This window comes from Helianthus annuus, chromosome 7, assembly GCF_002127325.2.
Source record: "Helianthus annuus cultivar XRQ/B chromosome 7, HanXRQr2.0-SUNRISE, whole genome shotgun sequence".
NCBI lineage: Eukaryota > Viridiplantae > Streptophyta > Magnoliopsida > Asterales > Asteraceae > Helianthus > Helianthus annuus.
In genome coordinates this window covers 147,571,406-147,592,442 of record NC_035439.2, presented here as the reverse complement: position 1 = coordinate 147,592,442, position 21,037 = coordinate 147,571,406, and the positions used below count along the sequence as shown (strand labels likewise).

The following is a 21,037-nucleotide window of genomic DNA, read 5'->3' as shown; positions in this document are numbered from 1 at the left end:
AAAAACATCAAACTTGAACTATGTCATCATCATCCCCAACGATGGGAAGTTTGCTTCTTTGTTGAATAACCGATAGGGGCTCATCTATCAAATCCACTACCTTGTCAAGAACGGAGATATTAAGCTCATCAAAAGCTTTCACCGCAGCATCTAGGGCACCCTGAGCTCCGGCATCATAATCTGGAACCTCTTCCGCAGAGCCAACCAGATCCTTCGCAGCTTTAAAACCCTGCTTTATCCCTTCATTTGCCCCAACCGCGTTAACACTGTTGACCAGGTCAGCAACCACCTTCTCCAGTTCAGGGCTTTGATGCACCAGTTTGACAACCCATGCAACCCCATCTGTCAAGAACCATTGCTTGGTAAGTTTTAGCTCCGACAATTGCGCGTATGATTCAATCATGTCACGCTCGCACCGAATCAACATCCCTTTCGCTTCATCAATCGTCGTTTTGTGCGACTCGATCTCCCTGTCACGAGCTCTTTCTATTTCGTCTTTAGCTACAAAGAAACAACGTTCAAAAGGATCAATGATAATAATATATATAAAAAAAATAGGGAGAAGAGAAGGTTGTGAACATACCATCAACTAAGCGATGGTAATCAGCCAGAAGTTGATCATGAGATGCCTGCATTTCCTTCAGCTCGGCGGCATGCTTCATCTCTACACCGGTTAATTTTTTCTCCAAATCAGCAAATTTCGACTTAAAAGTCTCCAAATCCTGAAAAGCTTTATCTCGAGCCTCATAAGCGGCCGCAGCCGAAGCTTGGGATGACTTGTTAACCTCCTTGGCTTCTAAGTTTTGCTCCTTTAAACGATCAACCTGAGCCCGAAGAGAGTTCAGTTCTTGCTTCGTTTTCGAACGAACGTTGTCCTCTTTCTCCAAATTAGCAACCTCGCGTCGAAGCTTGTTGCAATTCGATTCCAACTCAATCCAACGCTTATACACTTCCACCACCAACGAATTGGACTGAGCTTGATTCACCATAAGGGCATTTCCAAGCTCCGGGCCGCTCATCTTTCGATAATGAGAATGCTCCGCTGGAGTCCCAAAATGGAATAACGCCATTTTCGCCGACAAAGCATCCACAATCCGATCCTTGTTCGTCAACGACCATTCCGGGACATACTTCTCCAATGCCCGACCCGAATCCATGTCCTCAATGCCGCCCGAACCTAATTCCCGAGACAAGAACACAGCCTCAGTGTCATACCATAGAGGGGAGGAAGAAGCACTGTCCCCACCATCAAACGGCGAAGAGCTCGGCCTGGACACATTAGACGCAACTCCCGTAGTAAACTTACCCGAAGGAGAAGGCACGATTTTCTTGGGGTCGGATGTGCGCAAGTCTGTAGCAACCTTAACACCACCCTCACCAAAGGACAACGGGCTCAAAGGAGTTTGCAGCGGATGATCCCGCGGGGTGCGGCCCTCATGGAGATGAGCATCCAAATTTGCTAGTACACCTCCGGCGGTAGAAAATTCGGTAACCTGATCGTCATCATCGAGTATAATTGTTTTGAAATCTGCCTTCGTCCTTTTCGGCTGCCTGGCCTTTGGGTCAGTTTTGGTGGGAGCAGCCCGTTTTCTCTTCAAAATAATCTGAGGCTGTTCACCTTCATCTTCACCATCCCCTCAGGCGTTCCCATCTTCGCTCCGATCATTACCTCCTTTTTCACCACTAGCACGCGTCTCAGTGTCCCCAATAGAGAGATGAACCCCCTCATCCTCAATAATAATTTTAGAACCAGAACCCTTCGTCATCGACGAACCAGCTTTCCGACCCCCAGCATCATCCGCCGTAACCATCGCCTGAATCTGAGCAACCGGTGATGCAATAGGGGCCGAACCCGAACCACCTTGACCACCAGGAGCCTCCGGCTTACGAATCGGGTAAAGATTCTGTTGCACAAGTTGCAAATAGGGGGTATCGCCCTTCGGAGTCTTGGTAGCACGAACATCCAGCTCCTTCGAGTCGAAGGACTTCAACCGTAGCGCCTCCTTCAAACCCATAACTGCACAAGAAGACAAATGATAAGTAATATCTACCAACCCAACAAAAAAAAAAAAAAAAAAAAAAAGAGTTCGAAGATAAATAAGTAGCACATAAATGTACAGGGAGCACCATACAACTAACCCTCTTTGTTCCACCGAAGGGTAGGATACCACTCCGGTTCGGCCCACATCGTACTGATCCGACCCATGACGAGGATGTGTTCCGGATATTTCTGTATACGTCCGGCCTCTTTTATCAAATCGGCGTACAGCTTCTCGTTATACGAAAAATCTTCAGGAAGGGGAGGCGGGAGTTTCGACTTCTTTACCCTCCACGCCATAAATTCCGGAACGCACCGGTCGTCAACTAGAAAAAAGTGATCCTTCCAGTCCTTTATACTCGTGGTGATCCATGTATAGCAGCAAGAATTCTTATCCCTAACCTCGAAAGTATACCAATTTCCGGACCGGTTCAACTTGTAGAAGGCCCGGAACACATCCAAATCCGGCTCGGACCCTAAGCTACGACAAGCCAACTCGAAGTGACTGATTTTGGCAAGGCCAAAAGGATTCACTTGAGTCAAGTGTACCTCGTGAAAAAGTAAAACCTCAACCAAGAACTTCGTCAGGGGCAGACGACAGTTACAGTAGTCGAAAAAACGAGTATAAATCCCAATCTTCCCCGGGACGAAAGGATAGATAGGCGTATCTTTTTTCGGAAGTACAGGGTTTAGCGATCTAGGAATCGCATAACTCTCCACATACCAGTCTAACCCCTTTTGAGTCAAGACGTTAAAGCAACCAGAAAGATTGCTCTTATTTGCCATAATAGGAAAAAGAACTTACTAACCTGAACAAGTGAATCGTTTTTATCGCCAAACAAAGATGAAGAAGAAAAAGAAGAGGAAGATGAAGAAGGTAAAAGGTATAAAGTGTAAATTGAAAGATTACCTTTCCCCTTTTATAGGGATGTGAAACCGCCTCAAAGCCCCAGTCAAACGACGACACGTCATGATAACTGACGCGCACCAACCGTCACATTGGGCGGGAAATTTAAAACGACTGACGGTCACCAATCTTAGATCACCGCCCAATTTCAAAATTTTAAAATCAACAAACAACCGCCAAGCAAAAGACCATGGACCCCAGAATACTTCGACAAATAGTTCGATATTTTTGCTAGACAAACATTACGAACTAGGGGGACTTGATGAGGATACGTCCCTAACCGGACCGAATCATCGCCACGAACAGATCGGACCGGGCCTTACACCACGAAACGAACCGGACACCACGACGGTTCGACGTAACTAACTAGGCCCCACCTCCATAACCGTCATGATAGCGACTGGTCCGACCCTAACTAACTTGCCACGTCAGCACACCCAAAAGCTATAAATACCCCGCCAAAGCTTCCAGCAAGGGGTAATCGCTACTCTCTCTCTCCCTGACTTATTTCTTCCTCACAAATACTTATTCTCACGCCCGAGCTTGGTCACAGAGAGGCCCCCCTCCCTGTGACAAGGCTAACGGTGTGCTTGTCTTTTGTGATCTTGCAGGTCTCTTGCCGGGTCATCTGAAGCTATACTCTGGCCAGCTCGTATCAACTGGTTTTTGAGTCTTCAATAGCTATATACTTGTGTTATGAACTATAGAAATGGTGCAGATGGGATCATCAAAGGCGATGAGAGATTTGTTAACAAATGCTCAAATTGAGTGATGAAGGATGTTATGAACCACAGGAACGGTGTAGATTGGATCGTCAAAGGCTGTGAGAGAGTTATTAGCGGATGTCAAGATATAAATGGGTAGCGTTTCTATATATTTGTTTTTGAAGTAAAAGAATAAAGTGACTATTTTATATGAATTTAACATGTTTTTATTGCAGTCACAAATTTTTATGAGAAAGTACAAGAGCCATTATTTGTATAAAACATAAAACATGTCTATGAGATAGTACAAGATCGATTACTTCTATAAAATAAAAACATAAAACATGCATAACAGTATAACACAAAAACCATTCATGTACTAATATTACTCTTATTACTATTATTAGATAGTAATAATATTACTCTTATTACTATTACACGACTGATGTCGTTTTACAAAACTGTTTTCGGTGCAAAATTTGTCGGGTGACCCGTGACCCAGACCCAACAACTCATCAGAAACACCCTGTCATCAGAACATCGGCCGGAGGAAAGTCACCGGTGATATCTTGAAAGTAATCATCCACTTTTAGTATAGATGACGATGTCACATCAAGCATCATATCGTTACACATTCCAAAATCTTCATCCCACAACGTCTCGGTTGCCCATATTTGTGCATCCTCGAACGGTACCGCTGCTGCAAAGTTATCGGTTACATAATCTGAAGATGGAGCCTCGCTTGTTACATAGATCGGGTCGGGTATTTCGAACTCGTTTAAAAACGGTGATTCAACTTCAATCTGAGAGACTTCTGGTGTTGGATAATCAAATAGACTAATTTGATTATCCAAATATGGTACATCTAATTCCAATTGGTCGTACATCAAATCTCCAAAATGACTTGAATCCTCTTGACCCGTTTGACACTCCAACTTCTCCTGACCCGACCCGTTATCAGATTGACATTCCTCTGCTTCCTTGACTGAGTTGGACTCGCTCTCGAACCGTAACACAGAAGTGGGAGACTGAAGATTGTTAGACTCAGCGCCAGACTCGTAACCGGAAGTTGACGGAACACTGACTTCCGGCGTGGTTTCTTTCGCCGGCGGTGTGACAAAATTTGTTAAAGCGTCGGGCCCACGTAGTTTAATAGCAGCATTGTCGTACACCATGGCAGCTTCTTCAGCAGTGTCATTGATCGGACGTAACATGTCGTAGCTATCCATGTTAACTATCAATGGAGAAGAGTGAGAAAGAAAGAGAGAGAGAGTATGAAAAGAACACCAAAAGAAGTTGGAAGTTGAAGTTAAGATGAAACATTGTTGGAAATTTATAGGACCTGAAATGAAAGTGGGGTTTAATTGAAAGATGAAAAAGATGATAGTGACACATTGTTGGAAATTTCGAATTAAAAGAAGATTCGTTGCAGGAGGAAACATGAAGTGGATAGACACACTGTTGGAAATTTCGAATTAAAAGAGGAAACATGGAGTGGATATATCCAAAACTGATTATACATCAGCAAAAGGTTGTATTGTTTGCTGGTCATGTAATTAGAAAAACTATTATTATTTTAATATTATTATATCTTTTTTTTAAATACAAATATAAAAATAAATATCGATGGATGATAGTGACACATTGTTGGAAATTTCGAATTAAAAGAAAGATTCCTTGCACGAGGAAAACATGGAGTGGATATCTCCAAAACTGATTATACAAATAATCATTATTCACATCAGCAAAAGGTTGTATTGTTTTCTGGTCATGTAATTAGCTTTTGAGAGTGTAATATATATATCCAAAACTGATTATACAAATAATCAACTTTTGGTTGTATTGTTTTTCTTACCATTGATTAGTTTTAATTATTTCATGTTTGTATAATCACTTCCAAAACACAGTCTCAAACACCGCCTTAATTTATTGTTAATTTTGGTTGTTTGAGACTGTGTTTTGGAAGTGATTATACAAACATGAAATAATTAAAACTAATCAATGGTAAGAAAAACAATACAACCAAAAGTTGATTATTTGTATAATCAGTTTTGGATATATATATTACACTCTCAAAAGCTAATTACATGACCAGAAAACAATACAACCTTTTGCTGATGTGAATAATGATTATTTGTATAATCAGTGAAGAGGTATGGTCCCAATTCCCTGCCTACATGGCAGGGATCACACCACTTTTGTGCACACAAGGCATCCATGTCACCCGGATGTTCTAGAAGCTTCCAGAAGACATCCGGGCAAGGCTCAGCTGGCATCAAAGATGCTTTGCCCAACATAAAGGACAATACGTGGCACCATTCACAGAAGGCCACATAGGCCTGCGACAATCCAGGGAGCAGGGCTGACATGACCAGTACGAGGTATCCAGCACCATCGAATGCAAGGACGCCACGTGTACCACTACACCCTTCGCGACAGAGCAGACCAAAAGAATATTCCCCTTGGTCGGACAGCTGGCGCGCACCTACAGCTGGCACAGCTGCTTCCCCCTTCTTCACCCTCCGGCTATAAATAGGACCCTTCATCATTCAGGTTCGGGATCTTTGGCTCTCCATATTCACTCTATACACACACTGTTTTCTTTCTCTCAGAACAGTACTTATTCTCACGCCGGAGCCTGGTTAAGAGGGAAAACCTCCCTTTCCCCTCTTAACGAGACTAACGGTGTTACTGTTTTGCAGATCTCAGGCCGTTGCTACGAGCTGGAAAAGAGGTTGAACCCCATAAGTGAAACGATCCTCTTGGTTATCCATTGTGTTAACCATTGTTTTAAGAATCAGTTTTGGAGATATCCACTCCATGTTTTCCTCGTGCAAGGAATCTTTCTTTTAATTCGAAATTTCCAACAATGTGTCACTATCATCCATCGATATTTATTTTTATATTTGTATTTAAAAAAAAAGATATAATAATATTAAAATAATAATAGTTTTTCTAATTACATGACCAGCAAACAATACAACCTTTTGCTGATGTATAATCAGTTTTGGATATATCCACTCCATGTTTCCTCTTTTAATTCGAAATTTCCAACAGTGTGTCTATCCACTTCATGTTTCCTCCTGCAACGAATCTTCTTTTAATTCGAAATTTCCAACAATGTGTCACTATCATCTTCTTCATCTTTCAATTAAACCCCACTTTCATTTCAGGTCCTATAAATTTCCAACAATGTTTCATCGTAACTTCAACTTCCAACTTCTTTTGGTGTTCTTTTCATACTCTCTCTCTCTTTCTTTCTCACTCTTCTCCATTGATAGTTAACATGGATAGCTACGACATGTTACGTCCGATCAATGACACTGCTGAAGAAGCTGCCATGGTGTACGACAATGCTGCTATTAAACTACGTGGGCCCGACGCTTTAACAAATTTTGTCACACCGCCGGCGAAAGAAACCACGCCGGAAGTCAGTGTTCCGTCAACTTCCGGTTACGAGTCTGGCGCTGAGTCTAACAATCTTCAGTCTCCCACTTCTGTGTTACGGTTCGAGAGCGAGTCCAACTCAGTCAAGGAAGCAAAGGAATGTCAATCCGATAACGGGTCGGGTCAGGAGAAGTTGGAGTGTCAAACAGGTCAAGAGGATTCAAGTCATTTTGGAGATTTGATGTACGACCAATTGGAATTAGATGTACCATATTTGGATAATCAAATTAGTCTATTTGATTATCCAACACCAGAAGTGAAGGGGTATGGTCCCAGATCTCGCGTCAGCATCGACCGCGAGTGACCATTACCCTTATCAAAACCCCCACTAGCTAACAACCTACTTGTGCCCATGCGAGAACGCGTCGGCACAAGGGTTGAATCCAATCTATCTAGTAACGAAGGAGGACTTGCATGGAACATGAGAACGGTAGAGTGATGCGACACAGCATCACATCTGGTGTACGAAAACGGAAGTATTCACAGCGTTGCGGCATCGCACCGCATCCAGTGAACACTTCTATCAATACAAGAAAGCCTTACCTTAGGCATAGAAGAAGATGAACGTAACGGTGCGGCTGACACCGCACCATATGGGCATTTTCGTCACGACAAGGGATGCAGGCAAATAGTCTCCGCGGACGACGATGCGGCTAGCACCGCATCTCGCGTATTCCTTGGTCACAAGTAGGAGACGCGGTAACTTCAGATGTTACCGCACGTAGCGATGCGGCTTGCACCGCATCCTATGCACTCAACAAGTGGGACTGACACCACAGTGCAAGTGGCACCAATGGCAGTTACCTGTCAGAGCTACGTAAGCAATGGACTGACGTGGCGTAACCTCCACAACCGACAAGCCTGACACACCTGCAAAGGTGCAGCACGTTGTCAGTCCATCCATCATCATCCTCTTTCACTCCTCGGCTATAAATACCAACCCCAAACCAGGTTTGAGGTATCTCTTCACAACTCTCTCACTACTACTACTATCTTACTTTGCTTCTCAAGCAAACTACTGATTCTCACGCCGGAGAGTGGTAACAAGGAGCACCCCCCACCCCATCCTCCTTGTTACGAGTCACGGCTTGTTTCCTTGTGCAGGAGATCAACCACCGGTGATCCAGCCAGCGATCCTCGAGAGGAAGGGATTAACCCTTCTTGACGAGACCAGTGTGTTAACCCTGCCTGGTTAACCATTGTTTCATCATTGGCGCCCACCGCTACTCTTAGCATTTTCTAAACCATCTTTTTCCCTCTCTCAAGATCATGACTGATCACCAAAACAACACTGCGGATAATCCAAATCCCCCAATCCCACCTCCGGTAGGGGTCAATGCCTCGACCTCCCAACCCGGACACATCGGCACGTCCACACAAAGGAGTCCCTCCTTTATGTTTTGACATGACTTATCACAGTTCGCATCTGTGATCCCACCAGGCATGACCGTTCATACCTGGTACGAGCAACAGGCAGCCCTGCTAACAGTAGCATACAACCGCGCTTGTACGGAAGCGAATGTACGCGCTGGGCCTACCCCAGCACCGCACACCCCTGCTGAGCGTATTTTACAATACGACGGCAGGATACATTCACGCCTGGCTTCAAGAAGCCGACGTGATGACCGCGGATCGTCTTACTGTTCGGTCCACACCCTCAACGAGGATGATTCCTCATACGGGTCCCATACCAGAGGACCAGTGCATACGCGCCTTGGCCCCCATGGCGAGGACAGGAGGCGGTCAACTTCCCGACGCGGCCCAGGCATTCAGAGCCGATTGGCCCACAACCATACACCGAAGGGTACGGTCATACCGACCCTGACGACCATAGCTACCGCGGTGATTCACATGACACCAGCAGCAGACCGGGAGGACGCAACTACGTTCCTCCCAGTCACCCCCGCAACACATACCTTAGGGCGGCTAAGCACCCTGCGAATGAACCATACAGGCCAAAGGCAGCGGCCGAAAATTCCAAGTTCGGCACGCGGATTGCCAACGCCCATGTCACCACGACAAAATTCCCATTCAACGTTGGGAAATACAGTGGTTCGACCGACCCGGACGACCACATGAACATCTTCATGGGCGCGGGCATCAACGGCCAGTGGGATGAACCCACCTGGTGTAATTTCTTCCCCCAGACCCTTACGGGCCTGGCCAGGGCATGGTTCGATTCTTTGCCAGTGGGATCACTGGATTCATTCGAGGACTTGCGTACCAAGTTCCTCGCCCATTTTAGCCAGCAGCGACGCCACGAACGTGATTCGTTGGACGTCATGAACATCTGGCGAAGAGACGACGAATCCCTCGAGGCATTCGTCGTCCGTTACAATAAAGAGTGCCTGGAGATAGGTGACGTGGCAGACCAGATGGCACGAAACCACTTCATCCGGGCCGTCAAAGACAGAGAGATGATCATGACCATCTCTGGCAAGGAGGGCTTGCCCAAAAAATGGGAGGATGTCATGACCGCGGTCAAGACATACGCCCAGACGTAGCGGTCACTCGAACCGCACGTAGCAAAGGCAAAGCCCCAAGCTGAAACGTCCCACCAAGGGTCCACGCGTAAGAATAAACGCAACCGGGACGTTGGAAATCGTGATATTTCCAAACCGTATTTCCCGCGAACCAACACGTTCGACTCAAGGAACTACAACCCCGCCCGAGACAGTCGGGCATCAAAAAAGGATTCTCGGGACCGCAACTGGACCGAGATCACCATGTCGCCAAGTGAGGTCCTCCTTGCAGACCCACAGTTCTTGCGACCGGCCCAACCAATGAAGTCCAAGAAAAATCAGGACCTCACACTCTACTGTGAGTACCACAAGGACTCGGGCCACACCACTAACAACTGCATCAGTCTCCGACTGGAGATTGAGCGCGCCTTAAAGGAGGGAAAACTGCAACACCTTTTGCCAGGTGGGCAAAAATCCACCAAGCGCATTACCCCTCATGGCGAAGGTACCTCCTCCGGGAAGCGAACCATGCACGTGGCTTCCACCCACATGATCCACGGAGGCAAGGGCAGGCCGCGCAAAGCGGCGAGAAGGCCGGAATGTGACTGGAAAGACGAGCAAGTCGTCTTTCCAAAAGTCCGAGGCGGACCGCGCGATAGGCGCGCCGTCGTTATTTCAGGCCAACTGGCACACTACTGCACCGAGCATCTATTCATCGACCCGGGCAGTACATCTGATATAATCTACGAACAATGCTTCAACCAGTTCGACCAGGAGGACAAAGATCGGTTGCAAGTAGTAGATTACCCGTTAACCGGGTTCGCAGGGGAAACTGTCTTTCCCCTGGGCCAGATTACTTTTCCTGTGCGTCTTTCCAGCGGAAACCGCATAAGGACAGAAGAGGTAAACTTCATGGTTTTACCTCACACCTCCAGATATGACGTACTCCTCGGGAGAGAATCCCAAGGAGATTTCAATATGATTACATCCGTCCCCCACTCTGCTGTTGGTTTCCCAACCGAATCGGGGGTCGCGATAATCTATGCCCGCAGGGACGTCATGATGTCGGACGAATTACGTCCGACCAAGGTCGCAAGGCCCACTCCCAACGACCAACCAGAAAAATGGGTTCTCAAGGCGAGATACCCAGAACAAAAGGTCACATTGGGTCACGCCTTATCCCCGACCACCAAAGCGCAACTGAAGCAGCTTCTCTTCAGGAACCAAGACATCTTCGCGTGGACACCCGCAGATATGACCGGGGTCCCACGTGATATTGCGCAACATCACTTGAATACCTTACCAGGTATTAAGCCAGTGATCCAAGGCCAACGCCACCTTGGGTCAGCAAAAAATCAGGCGATGCAAGAGCAGATCGAAGAACTGCTCTCCGCAGGCATCCTGCGGGAAGTTAAATACCAGACATGGTTATCCAACCCAGTCATGGTAGAAAAACCGTCCGGGGGCTGGCGCATGTGCGTCGATTACAAAGACCTTAACAAAGCCTGCCCCAAGGATTGTTACGCACTTCCAGAAATCGACGAAAAAGTCGATAATCTCGCACCATTCAGATGGAAGTGTTTCCTCGATTGCTACAAAGGGTACCATCAAGTAAAAATGGCAATCGAAGATGAAGACAAAACGGCATTCCGGACTCCCACCGGAAATTACTGTTATACAAAGATGCCGTTTGGGTTGCGCAACGCGGGCTCAACCTACCAAAAGTTGATGAACGACACTTTCCGCGGGCAGATAAGCAAAAGTGTCGAAATCTACATGGACGACCTGGTCGTCATGAGCATGGAAGAGGATACCATGCTCACGGACATCGAAAGAACATTCCAAACTCTGCGCAGCGTTAACATAAAGCTCAATCCAGGAAAATGCTCGTTTGGAATGGAAGAAGGCAAATTCCTTGGGTTCATCGTGACTAAAGATGGATTCAAGGTAAACCCGGAGAAAGTCCAGGCGATCGAGCGCATGCCATCGCCTTCATCAATGAAGGATATGCAACGGCTAGCCGGCAGGCTAGCGGCACTCAACAGATTCTTAGCCAACCACGCAGCTAAGTCTTATCCGTTCATCAAGACCCTGCGGAGCTGTTCAAAGAAAGAACAATTTCAGTGGACCGCAGAGGCTGAACAGGCCTTCCGGGAAATGAAGGAGTGTTTGATACAACTCCCAACTCTAACCGCACCACGCAAGGAGGAGCCACTCATATTATACCTATCCGCCGCGGATAACGCGGTGGGTGCGGTATTAATAGTGGAGCGAAAGGGGGTTCAAACACCCATCTATTACATCAGCAAGATGCTCAACGACCCAGAGACGAGATACTCAATAATGGAGAAATTGGTGCTAGCATTAGTGCACGCTTCAAGACGGTTGCGACGCTACTTCGTAAACCACGTCATCACAGTGCTAACCAATTACAGGATCGGCCCGATCCTATCCAAACCCGACATCTCTGGGAGATTAGCAAAATGGGCAATCGAGCTGGGCGCGCACACGATACACTATAAACCACGCCCCGCGATTAAAGGCCAGATCTTAGCTGATTTCGCCGCCGAAGTACCGGTGAATCGCATCCAAGAATGCGAAGAAGCACAAACTCCTGCACCAACGCCATCCTCCTCAGAGACATGGGCACTATTCACAGACGGTGCCTCCAACGACGAAGGTGCGGGTGCAGGTCTACGACTCGTCAGCCCTGACGGCCAAGAGCTTACATATGCAATCCGCCTCGAATCCAAAAGCACAAACAACGAGGCAGAATATGAAGCCCTGTTAGCGGGACTACGTCTAGCAGTCAAAATCGGCGTGCAACATCTGGAAGCACACGTCGATTCCTTGTTAGTTGCGGGCCAAATACGCGGCGACTATGCCGCAAAAGGGGATATCATGATCCTCTACCTCGAGCAAGCCCTGCAACTAATATCCAAATTCGCTTCGTTCAATATTCGCCATATTAACCGAAGCGAAAACAAGTCCGCGGATGCACTATCAAAACTTGCATCTACCAGCTTCCAACACTTGGCAAAGGAGATACGCATCGAAATCCTGCAAAATCCTTCGGTACCCCTGCGCCAAGTCAACGTCATCCAATACGGTTCAACATCATGGATGACACCTATTATCGCATATCTACAATCAGGTGTGACTCCCGAAAGCAAATCAGAAGCACGCAAGCTACAATACAAAGCGTGCCATTATCAAATGGGAGACGGTATCTTATACCGAAAGTCATACCTCGGGCCACTCCTGCGGTGTGTCGACCCGCAGGATGCCACATACCTCATCCGAGAGATACACGAGGGCATATGTGGCATACATGCTGGACCACGCATGGTAGTGGCCAAAATCATGAATGTTGGGTATTACTGGCCCGGCATGCACCTGGACGCCGTCAAAGAGTTACGCAAATGCATTGACTGTCAACGTCATGCCCCAAAAACCTTGCGGCCAAAGAACAACTTAGTCCCCGTCACAACTGCATGGCCCTTTCAGAAATGGGCAATTGACGTTGTGGGACCATTCCCTGAAGCTCCGGGTGCGGTCAAATTTATCATAGTAGCGGTCGATTACTTCACAAAATGGGTAGAAGCAAAACCGCTCGCCTCAACCACTGCTATGATAACAAGAAAGTTCATTTGGGAACACATCATCTGCCGTTTCGGATTACCAATGTGCATTGTCACCGATAACGGCACCAACTTCGCTGCCGACGAATTTCAAAAATGGCTAAAAGAACTACATATTGAGCACATATTCTCATCAGTCGCACACCCGCAAGGGAACGGCCAAGTTGAGAGTGTCAATAAAAGCCTAGTCGAAGGGATCAAGGCGCGGCTGGGAACGGCCAGGCGTGGCTGGGTCGATGAACTCCCAAGTATCTTATGGGCTCACCGTACAAGCCCAAAAACAAGCAATGGGGAAACACCCTTCAGCCTAATCTACGGTTCAGAAGCAGTGATCCCCGCAGAAGTAGGTCTCCCCTCTCCTAGAATGTTGGCTATTGAAAAACTAGACAACAACACGGAACGCAGGATCGATTTGAACCTCTTGGAAGAAAGGCGCGAAAACGCTGCCATCAACGAGGCCAAATATAAATCTAAACTTGAAAAGTACTACAACACGCGCGTCCGCGTTTGTACTTTCAACCCAGGAGATTACGTCCTACGTGACAATGAGGCATCTAATGCCGAGCGCCCAGGCAAACTTGCCCCCAAGTGGGAAGAACCCTACCTCATCAAAGAGGTCTTAGGGAAAGGCGCGTACAAATTGCAAACACTAGAAGGCGAACCTATCGCACGTACATGGAATGCACAACAACTTCGACGCTGTTATATGTAAGCCATGTTCTTACATTCCTCTATGTAACCCATCGGGCCGCAGGCCATTTGCAAATAAATAAATAAGCAATTTTGTACATTATTGTTTGTTACTACTATTACAAATGTGTGTTCCACTTTGCGGTATCCCAAAAACAGATTGGCAAAATCTTCATTCGCGATACCCATACAAAGTGGTATCCACACACAAATATTGTAATAGGCCAGCAGAAGGCAAAAATACTTGCATATTTATCCGGCCGGATAAACAAGTTTTTTGATAACACTTAACACAATTCCTGAGCCCAAAAAGGCAAACAATGGAATTGACGCGTACTCATACGACAAAGGTATGGAGTACACTCGACCTCATTCACAAATGGGTAGAGTCCCGGATATATGAGTTTTTTACAAAGCTTACACAATTCTAAAACCCTAACGCGGTAAATACCAGAATTGACGCGTACTCATACAACAAAAGTATGGAGTATACTTGACCCCGTACATAAATGGGTAAAGTTACGCATACATACGTTCAGACATGCAAGAATTAAACACACTTGTACAAACTGAACAAAAAACTTTATATTCAAAAAATTCAAGCACCCACGGGATGCTTAATAGATTTACATAAAGTTCCTATTCTATACAAAAGGAAAACAAAAAGGAGGCACGCTAGCCAACCTAAATCCTATTTTGTGCCGCTGGTTCCCGCATCTCCTCCGGCACCACCAGCGGGAGCTTCCTCTTCCGCATCCGGATACAGCATCCGCAGTCGATCAACGTAGTCCGCAGTCTCCAAACAGTTGTCCAGTTCCTCTACACAGGCAAGGGACGTATCATAAAAGGAGACTTCGGCCGCGTTAAGAAGCGACTCGGTATCCACATCCCGGAAGCCGGACCGCTCTTCGATCTCACCGCCTATAGACATGGCGTTCATATGGGAAATACAGCGGCTATAACCAGCTTTAAAACCAGCGTCACGAGCACGCTGCTTGACCAAGTCCAAGCCAGCTGCGGTCTCGGGGGCATCCATGATAGCCTCAACAATCTGCAATAAAAAGAGCATAAGTCTCGGATGTTAATCCAAGCAAATATAAAGGCAGCGGATACTTACACGCGCGATACCGTGAGTCCGCAACCACTCACGGTTAGCCTCCAACTGGTCAAAAGAGGACACCAAGGCCTCCTTGGCCTCAACAGCGGCATCAGCCCGCTCCTCCGCAACAGACACGCGGGCAGTAAGGTCGGTAACCGCGACCTCCCGGGTCTGAACCTCAGCCTGTCAAAAAACAGCAAACACTTCACTCGATAAGCATTTTCGAAACAATGAAGGAAACATACAACAGAGGTAACGAAACATACCTGAAGGCTGGCAACAACCTTATCCAAACGAATGCGCTCCGCATGCGCCTCTTCAAGAGCCTTAGAAGAACGGCTCTCCTTCTCTGCGGCCTCTTCAAGGGCCTTTGCAGCACGCGCCCCGGCTTCCTTGGCCTCCTCAAGCGCCTTTAGGGCCTCGGCCTTCGCCTGCCGTGCTTTAACCGCAATGACCTCAGCTGCAGCCTTTTCCTGGCCCAAGGCAACGTTCGCTGCCCTGGCATTCGTTAACTCCTGTCGAGCACGAAACAGAGTGTCATTCTGCTTAGCCCAGGATTCGTTCCACTTCTTACGCTCATTGGACAACTTTTCATTCCAACTCTTGCGTTCATCAGAAAGGAGTTTGGCAAGAGTACGAACCTGTTTAAGCTGAGCAGCGGCAACCCACTCCGCGGTCTGTTTCTGCTTCTCAAAAGCAGCCCGATCCTTCTCAAGCTGCTCCGCACCCGCACGAGCAGCTTCAACCAACCTTTCCGCTTCAGACCGCATGCGAGCAGCTTCTTCCTCGCGGCGGCCCAACACCTTGTAATCTTCCAAAATGGCATTCGCCACTATGGAAGACCCTATCAACATCGTGGAAAGCTGGTTTATGCGCAGCTCACGGGGTGCAGCACGGGCACGTTACACTTCAAAAGGGGTGCCCAGACCACCCAAAATCTCCCTGCATGCAGAAGGGTCATTGGAAATATCATCCCTCTGCATAACAGTCCAGGGGGGTCGGTGATACACAGTACTGCGACCCTGGGTGTAAGTGCGGTAGTAATACTCCAACTTAGACTCCCCAGGCTGAATTGGAGGCCCATCATACCCCGCACCACCGGCAGACGAGCCGGTACCCTTATCAACAGGAGACTTCTGCGGCTCAGCATCATGCTGCCGCGCTTCAGCGCCAGTTTTTTGCGGTTCGGCATCAGAATGTTGCTTCCCAGTATCAGCGAACCGCACACTCAAATTATCTCCCTCATTGGGAGAGATCAGATTGTTGGACGAGTCAACAGTGTCAAATATCTGGGTCGCATCATTCTCTGCGGTACCCTCCTTCCGCACGGTTGACTCAGGCACCACCTTGACGGGAGGTGTCGACGGCACCTCCGTTGCACCCACACCCGTGGCACGCGGGGGTGACTCCGGAGCATCAAAGATGGAAAAATCTTCATCTTGAGGCTCTGCAAAAAACAAAGTCAAATAGCGGTCAAAACAAGTTATACATAACATTTCAGACAAGCTATGCAAAACTTACCAACAGTAACCGCAGGTTTCTTCAATGTCGGAACAGTCCTCTTAGACTGCAGCCTCCGACGTTTCGGTCCACCGGCACCAGCAGCCGTCTCTTCTACTTGCCTTTTCCCCGCAGCTGTACCCAAACCCTCAAGGGTATCAGATACTATCACATAATCCAAGTTTCTACGAAAAGAAGAGTGAGAAATACCTGCCGCCTGCGGTACCAAATGAGGCACAACAGGGACCTCTGATATTTTCCTTTGGCGAAAGCGCACACCTTTCACCGTCTGCCTCTTAGGCACACCCTTCGCATCAGGGTCCCCTAAGGCCCCAAGATCACCTGCATGAAAACCATGCACGACGTGAGTCCGTGCAACCCTTATTGTTATCGCAAAGGTAAAGAATTCCTAAACATACCTTTACCCCGCGGCACCTCAACTGTCAATGCGGCTTCAGTAGGCACCCGGAAGTTATCGCGGATGATAACATTAAACTCCTCCTCCCCGTCCGCACAAACAACTTTTTCCACCTGACCCTTGAAGTCCGGGGCAAACATCCTCCATACAGGAGCCTCCTCTGATAACAATCGCACAAGTCAGTAACGCATACAAGGATAAGAAAGTTAAACAAATGAAAATTACGTACCACCACTTTTCTCCCGCACCACGGGTTTCGATTTCTTGTTCCTCCGCATCAACATCATCCGCAACACCCACAACTGGGTGTTGGTCAACTTCACAGACTCAATAGTCTGCAACCGCGGAAACCACTCCACCGTCTTCACACTTGGGACCGCAATGGTCTCTGCGATGATCGTCTCGGTCACATTCCGAAACGTCATCCTTGCAACAATGGCAGCAGCCTTGATGTAAAAGAACTTCTTCTTCCACATCGTCATCCCCTTGGGAGGAGTCATCAGCTTGGGAGTACCATCTCGCTGACGGAAAGAAAAGAACCCCATGGACACCGTCATTTGATAAAACCGTCGGAAATCTCCAACGGTGGGCTCTATGCCAAGAGCACGAAAGGTGAACTCGAAATTTCGAATCCGAATCATACCAAACGGACTCATTTGAGAGATATGGACCTTGTACCACTCCAAAACCTCGACAACAAAAACGGTCAGAGGTAACCGGAGATTGCAGTCACTAAAAAAGTCCGACCACATGGTCACGTAACCGGCCGGAGCGTCGGCACCGGTGTCACCTTCAGTTGGGTAGACTGCCCCATATTCAGAGGGCATTTGAACGTCAAGCATTAGACGATCAAAGCTCTTCCTGGTCCACTTTAACGCCGGTAAACCACCACCGGCGGCTCCCTCTTCCTCCTCCTCCGCCGCCACCGGCGAAGATGGCTCTGGGTTTTCACCCTCCACATTGTGTGGATTTGATGGTTCAGCCATCAGAAAATATCAAAGATATGAAAGAACATGAGTAGAAAAACTAAAAACCTCACCGGAACTTCAAGAGATATCGTCGTAGAAGACAAAGAACAAGGGTTCTCTCACCGGCAAATTTTTGAAATTTCGAACAAGTGAGGGGAAACCACGAACGGTTTCCCCTTATATACCCATCGCAATTAATGCGGAGGGAGAAAACAAATCGTCACGTTCAAAAAGAGCGAATCGTATGACACCACGTGTCAAGCGCCGTTTTCGCTGACGGTTATCACGCGCGCGTGGCCGCCCACGCGCCTGACAAAAGAGACGTTTACACTCTTTGCTACAGTGCATTTAATGCCTCGGGCAGTGCAAACGTCCTTTCATTTCAGCACATGCCAGGAAGATCTCACCAACTTCCACCAACTCACACGTGAGATCAGCCACGTATGCAACAAAAAGCGACTACATTATCCAATTATAAGCGGCATGCGGTTTCTCTGGTATACCGCACCATAACCCATACCGCATGTCGTTTTTTAACATACCCCTAAAAATAGGTAAAAATATATATCTCTACACTATAAGGGGGTATACTACCTATCCGCACTACCCACGAGCACACGTGGAATATGCGGACATGACACACACGAGCCCGTTCAGGTGTGTCAGATGCTCAGAACCAGCGTTGTCCGATGGACTGAACCGCATCTCAGACACAGGTAAACCACATTGCCTTCATTCTCTTCAAGCTTCAAATCCCTCCTGTCCGGTTCACAACCGCAGAGGGTACACGAACACCTTATTTAACAAAAGGAAGGAAGGGAATGTACGCGAACGCACATCAGCAACCCTGTCTCCTGAACCTTCAAGAGCTACATCCAAGCAACACACCCGCTTCGAGCGAATGTGGTAATGCGAAACCACAGACACTCACGAGGAGCTACGGACATAACCATAGCTTCCGCAGAGTGGTTGCTACGGAAGAGCCAAGCTCGCTCCACATCACCGAGCAATGCTACTTCAAGGCAAACTCGGTATTGGAGCGGGAAGGTAAGTGGCTCCAAAACGAACGCAGATACGCGGTTTCAACGAGCCCTTATCAAACAGCAAGCGTCCGAACAGCGGTAACAAGTCTGCTTATGACTTTGTTTGCCCGCCTATGGGCCGCATAGAATAAACAATGGTGGGCATACCCTTGCCTATGACCATGGTTATTTACCCATAGTACAAATCTACATTGTTCGACCAAACATGGCCAACAATGACGCAACGAGGTAACCGCAAAGGACGTGCGGTTACTAGAGAGCTATGACGACGAACACGAAAACCCAACAAAAAAGGGATCGTCATCTCGTAACTAGATGCTGAACATAGAGCTTGAGCAAAGCACTTACAAGCATCCACTACTTTTGATCCCAATCTCAGAGATTGATCCAAAAGTTTTCTTTTCTTCTTCATGCACCAATTCAACAATTGGTTTGAAGAAAAGACCACCTTTCAGAGGTGGGAAACCTCTGCATACGTTCAAACCACCATCTCAGAGGTTGGTTCGAAGTTTGTGCAGCATTACTAACAAAGTCTCCAAGAGACCTTCGGCACAACAACAGGTGGCAAGCCACCTGGTGACATAAATCGGCTGAGAATTTCGCATCAGACGAGATTCCTTCACCGATACGGAAGAGGCGTCAGATAACCCTTCCAGACCTCCAGCTTGATTTACATACAGAAAAGACCACACATGGTCTAGGATCTTCTCCAGACTGCAAACTACCTTCCAAACACCATAGTCCAGTACTCCTCCCACATACAACTTGTATGTGGCAGCAACACTAGACTGGGGGGACTTGAAGGGGTATGGTCCCAGATCTCGCGTCAGCATCGACCGCGAGTGACCATTACCCTTATCAAAACCCCCACTAGCTAACAACCTACTTGTGCCCATGCGAGAACGCGTCGGCACAAGGGTTGAATCCAATCTATCTAGTAACGAAGGAGGACTTGCATGGAACATGAGAACGGTAGAGTGATGTGACACAGCATCACATCTGGTGTACGAAAACGGAAGTATTCACAGCGATGCGGCATCGCACCGCATCCAGTGAACACTTCTATCAATACAAGAAAGCCTTACCTTAGGCATAGAAGAAGATGAACGTAACGGTGCGGCTGACACCGCACCATATGGGCATTTTCGTCACGACAAGGGATGCAGGCAAATAGTCTCCGCGGACGACGATGCGGCTAGCACCGCATCTCGCGTATTCCTTGGTCACAAGTAGGAGACGCGGTAACTTCAGATGTTACCGCACGTAGCGATGCGGCTTGCACCGCATCCTATGCACTCAACAAGTGGGACTGACACCACAGTGCAAGTGGCACCAATGGCAGTTACCTGTCAGAGCTACGTAAGCAATGGACTGACGTGGTGTAACCTCCACAACCGACAAGCCTGACACACCTGCAAAGGTGCAGCACGTTGTCAGTCCATCCATCATCATCCTCCTTCACTCCTCGGCTATAAATACCAACCCCAAACCAGGTTTGAGGTATCTCTTCACAACTCTCTCACTACTACTACTATCTTACTTTGCTTCTCAAGCAAACTACTGATTCTCACGCCGGAGAGTGGTAACAAGGAGCACCCCCCACCCCATCCTCCTTGTTACGAGTCACGGCTTGTTTCCTTGTGCAGGAGATCAACCACCGGTGATCCAGCCAGCGATCCTCGAGAGGAAGGGATTAACCCTTCTTGACGAGACCAGTGTGTTAACCCTGCCCGGTTAACCATTGTTTCATCAAGAAGTCTCTCAGATTGAAGTTGAATCACCGTTTTTAAACGAGTTCGAAATACCCGACCCGATCTATGTAACAAGCGAGGCTCCATCTTCAGATTATGTAACCGATAACTTTGCAGCAGCGGTACCGTTCGAGGATGCACAAATATGGGCAACCGAGACGTTGTGGGATGAAGATTTTGGAATGTGTAACGATATGATGCTTGATGTGACATCGTCATCTATACTAAAAGTGGATGATTACTTTCAAGATATCACCGGTGACTTTCCTCCGGCCGATGTTCTGATGACAGGATGTTTCTGAGGAGTGGTTGGGTTTGGGTCACGGGTCACCCGACAAATTTTGCACCGAAAACAGTTTTGTAAAACGA

General features: G+C 47.6%; 2 protein-coding genes across 2 annotated transcripts; one reads left to right on the top strand and one right to left on the bottom strand.

Annotated features, from left to right (window-relative positions):
* Positions 1-4,164: 4,164 nt before the first annotated feature.
* On the bottom strand, positions 4,165-4,878 carry LOC110867499 (ethylene-responsive transcription factor CRF4-like). Its single transcript, XM_022116485.2, has one exon. The coding sequence runs from the start codon at positions 4,876-4,878 to the stop codon at positions 4,165-4,167; it is 714 nt and encodes a 237-aa protein (XP_021972177.1).
* Positions 4,879-6,972: 2,094 nt separating this feature from the next.
* LOC110867230 (ethylene-responsive transcription factor CRF4-like) lies at positions 6,973-21,025 on the top strand. Its single transcript, XM_035975429.1, has 2 exons — positions 6,973-7,352; positions 20,674-21,025. Exons 1-2 carry the CDS (start codon positions 6,990-6,992, stop codon positions 20,968-20,970), a joined length of 660 nt encoding a protein of 219 aa, XP_035831322.1. The 5' UTR covers positions 6,973-6,989; the 3' UTR covers positions 20,971-21,025.
* The last annotated feature ends 12 nt before the right edge of the window (positions 21,026-21,037 follow it).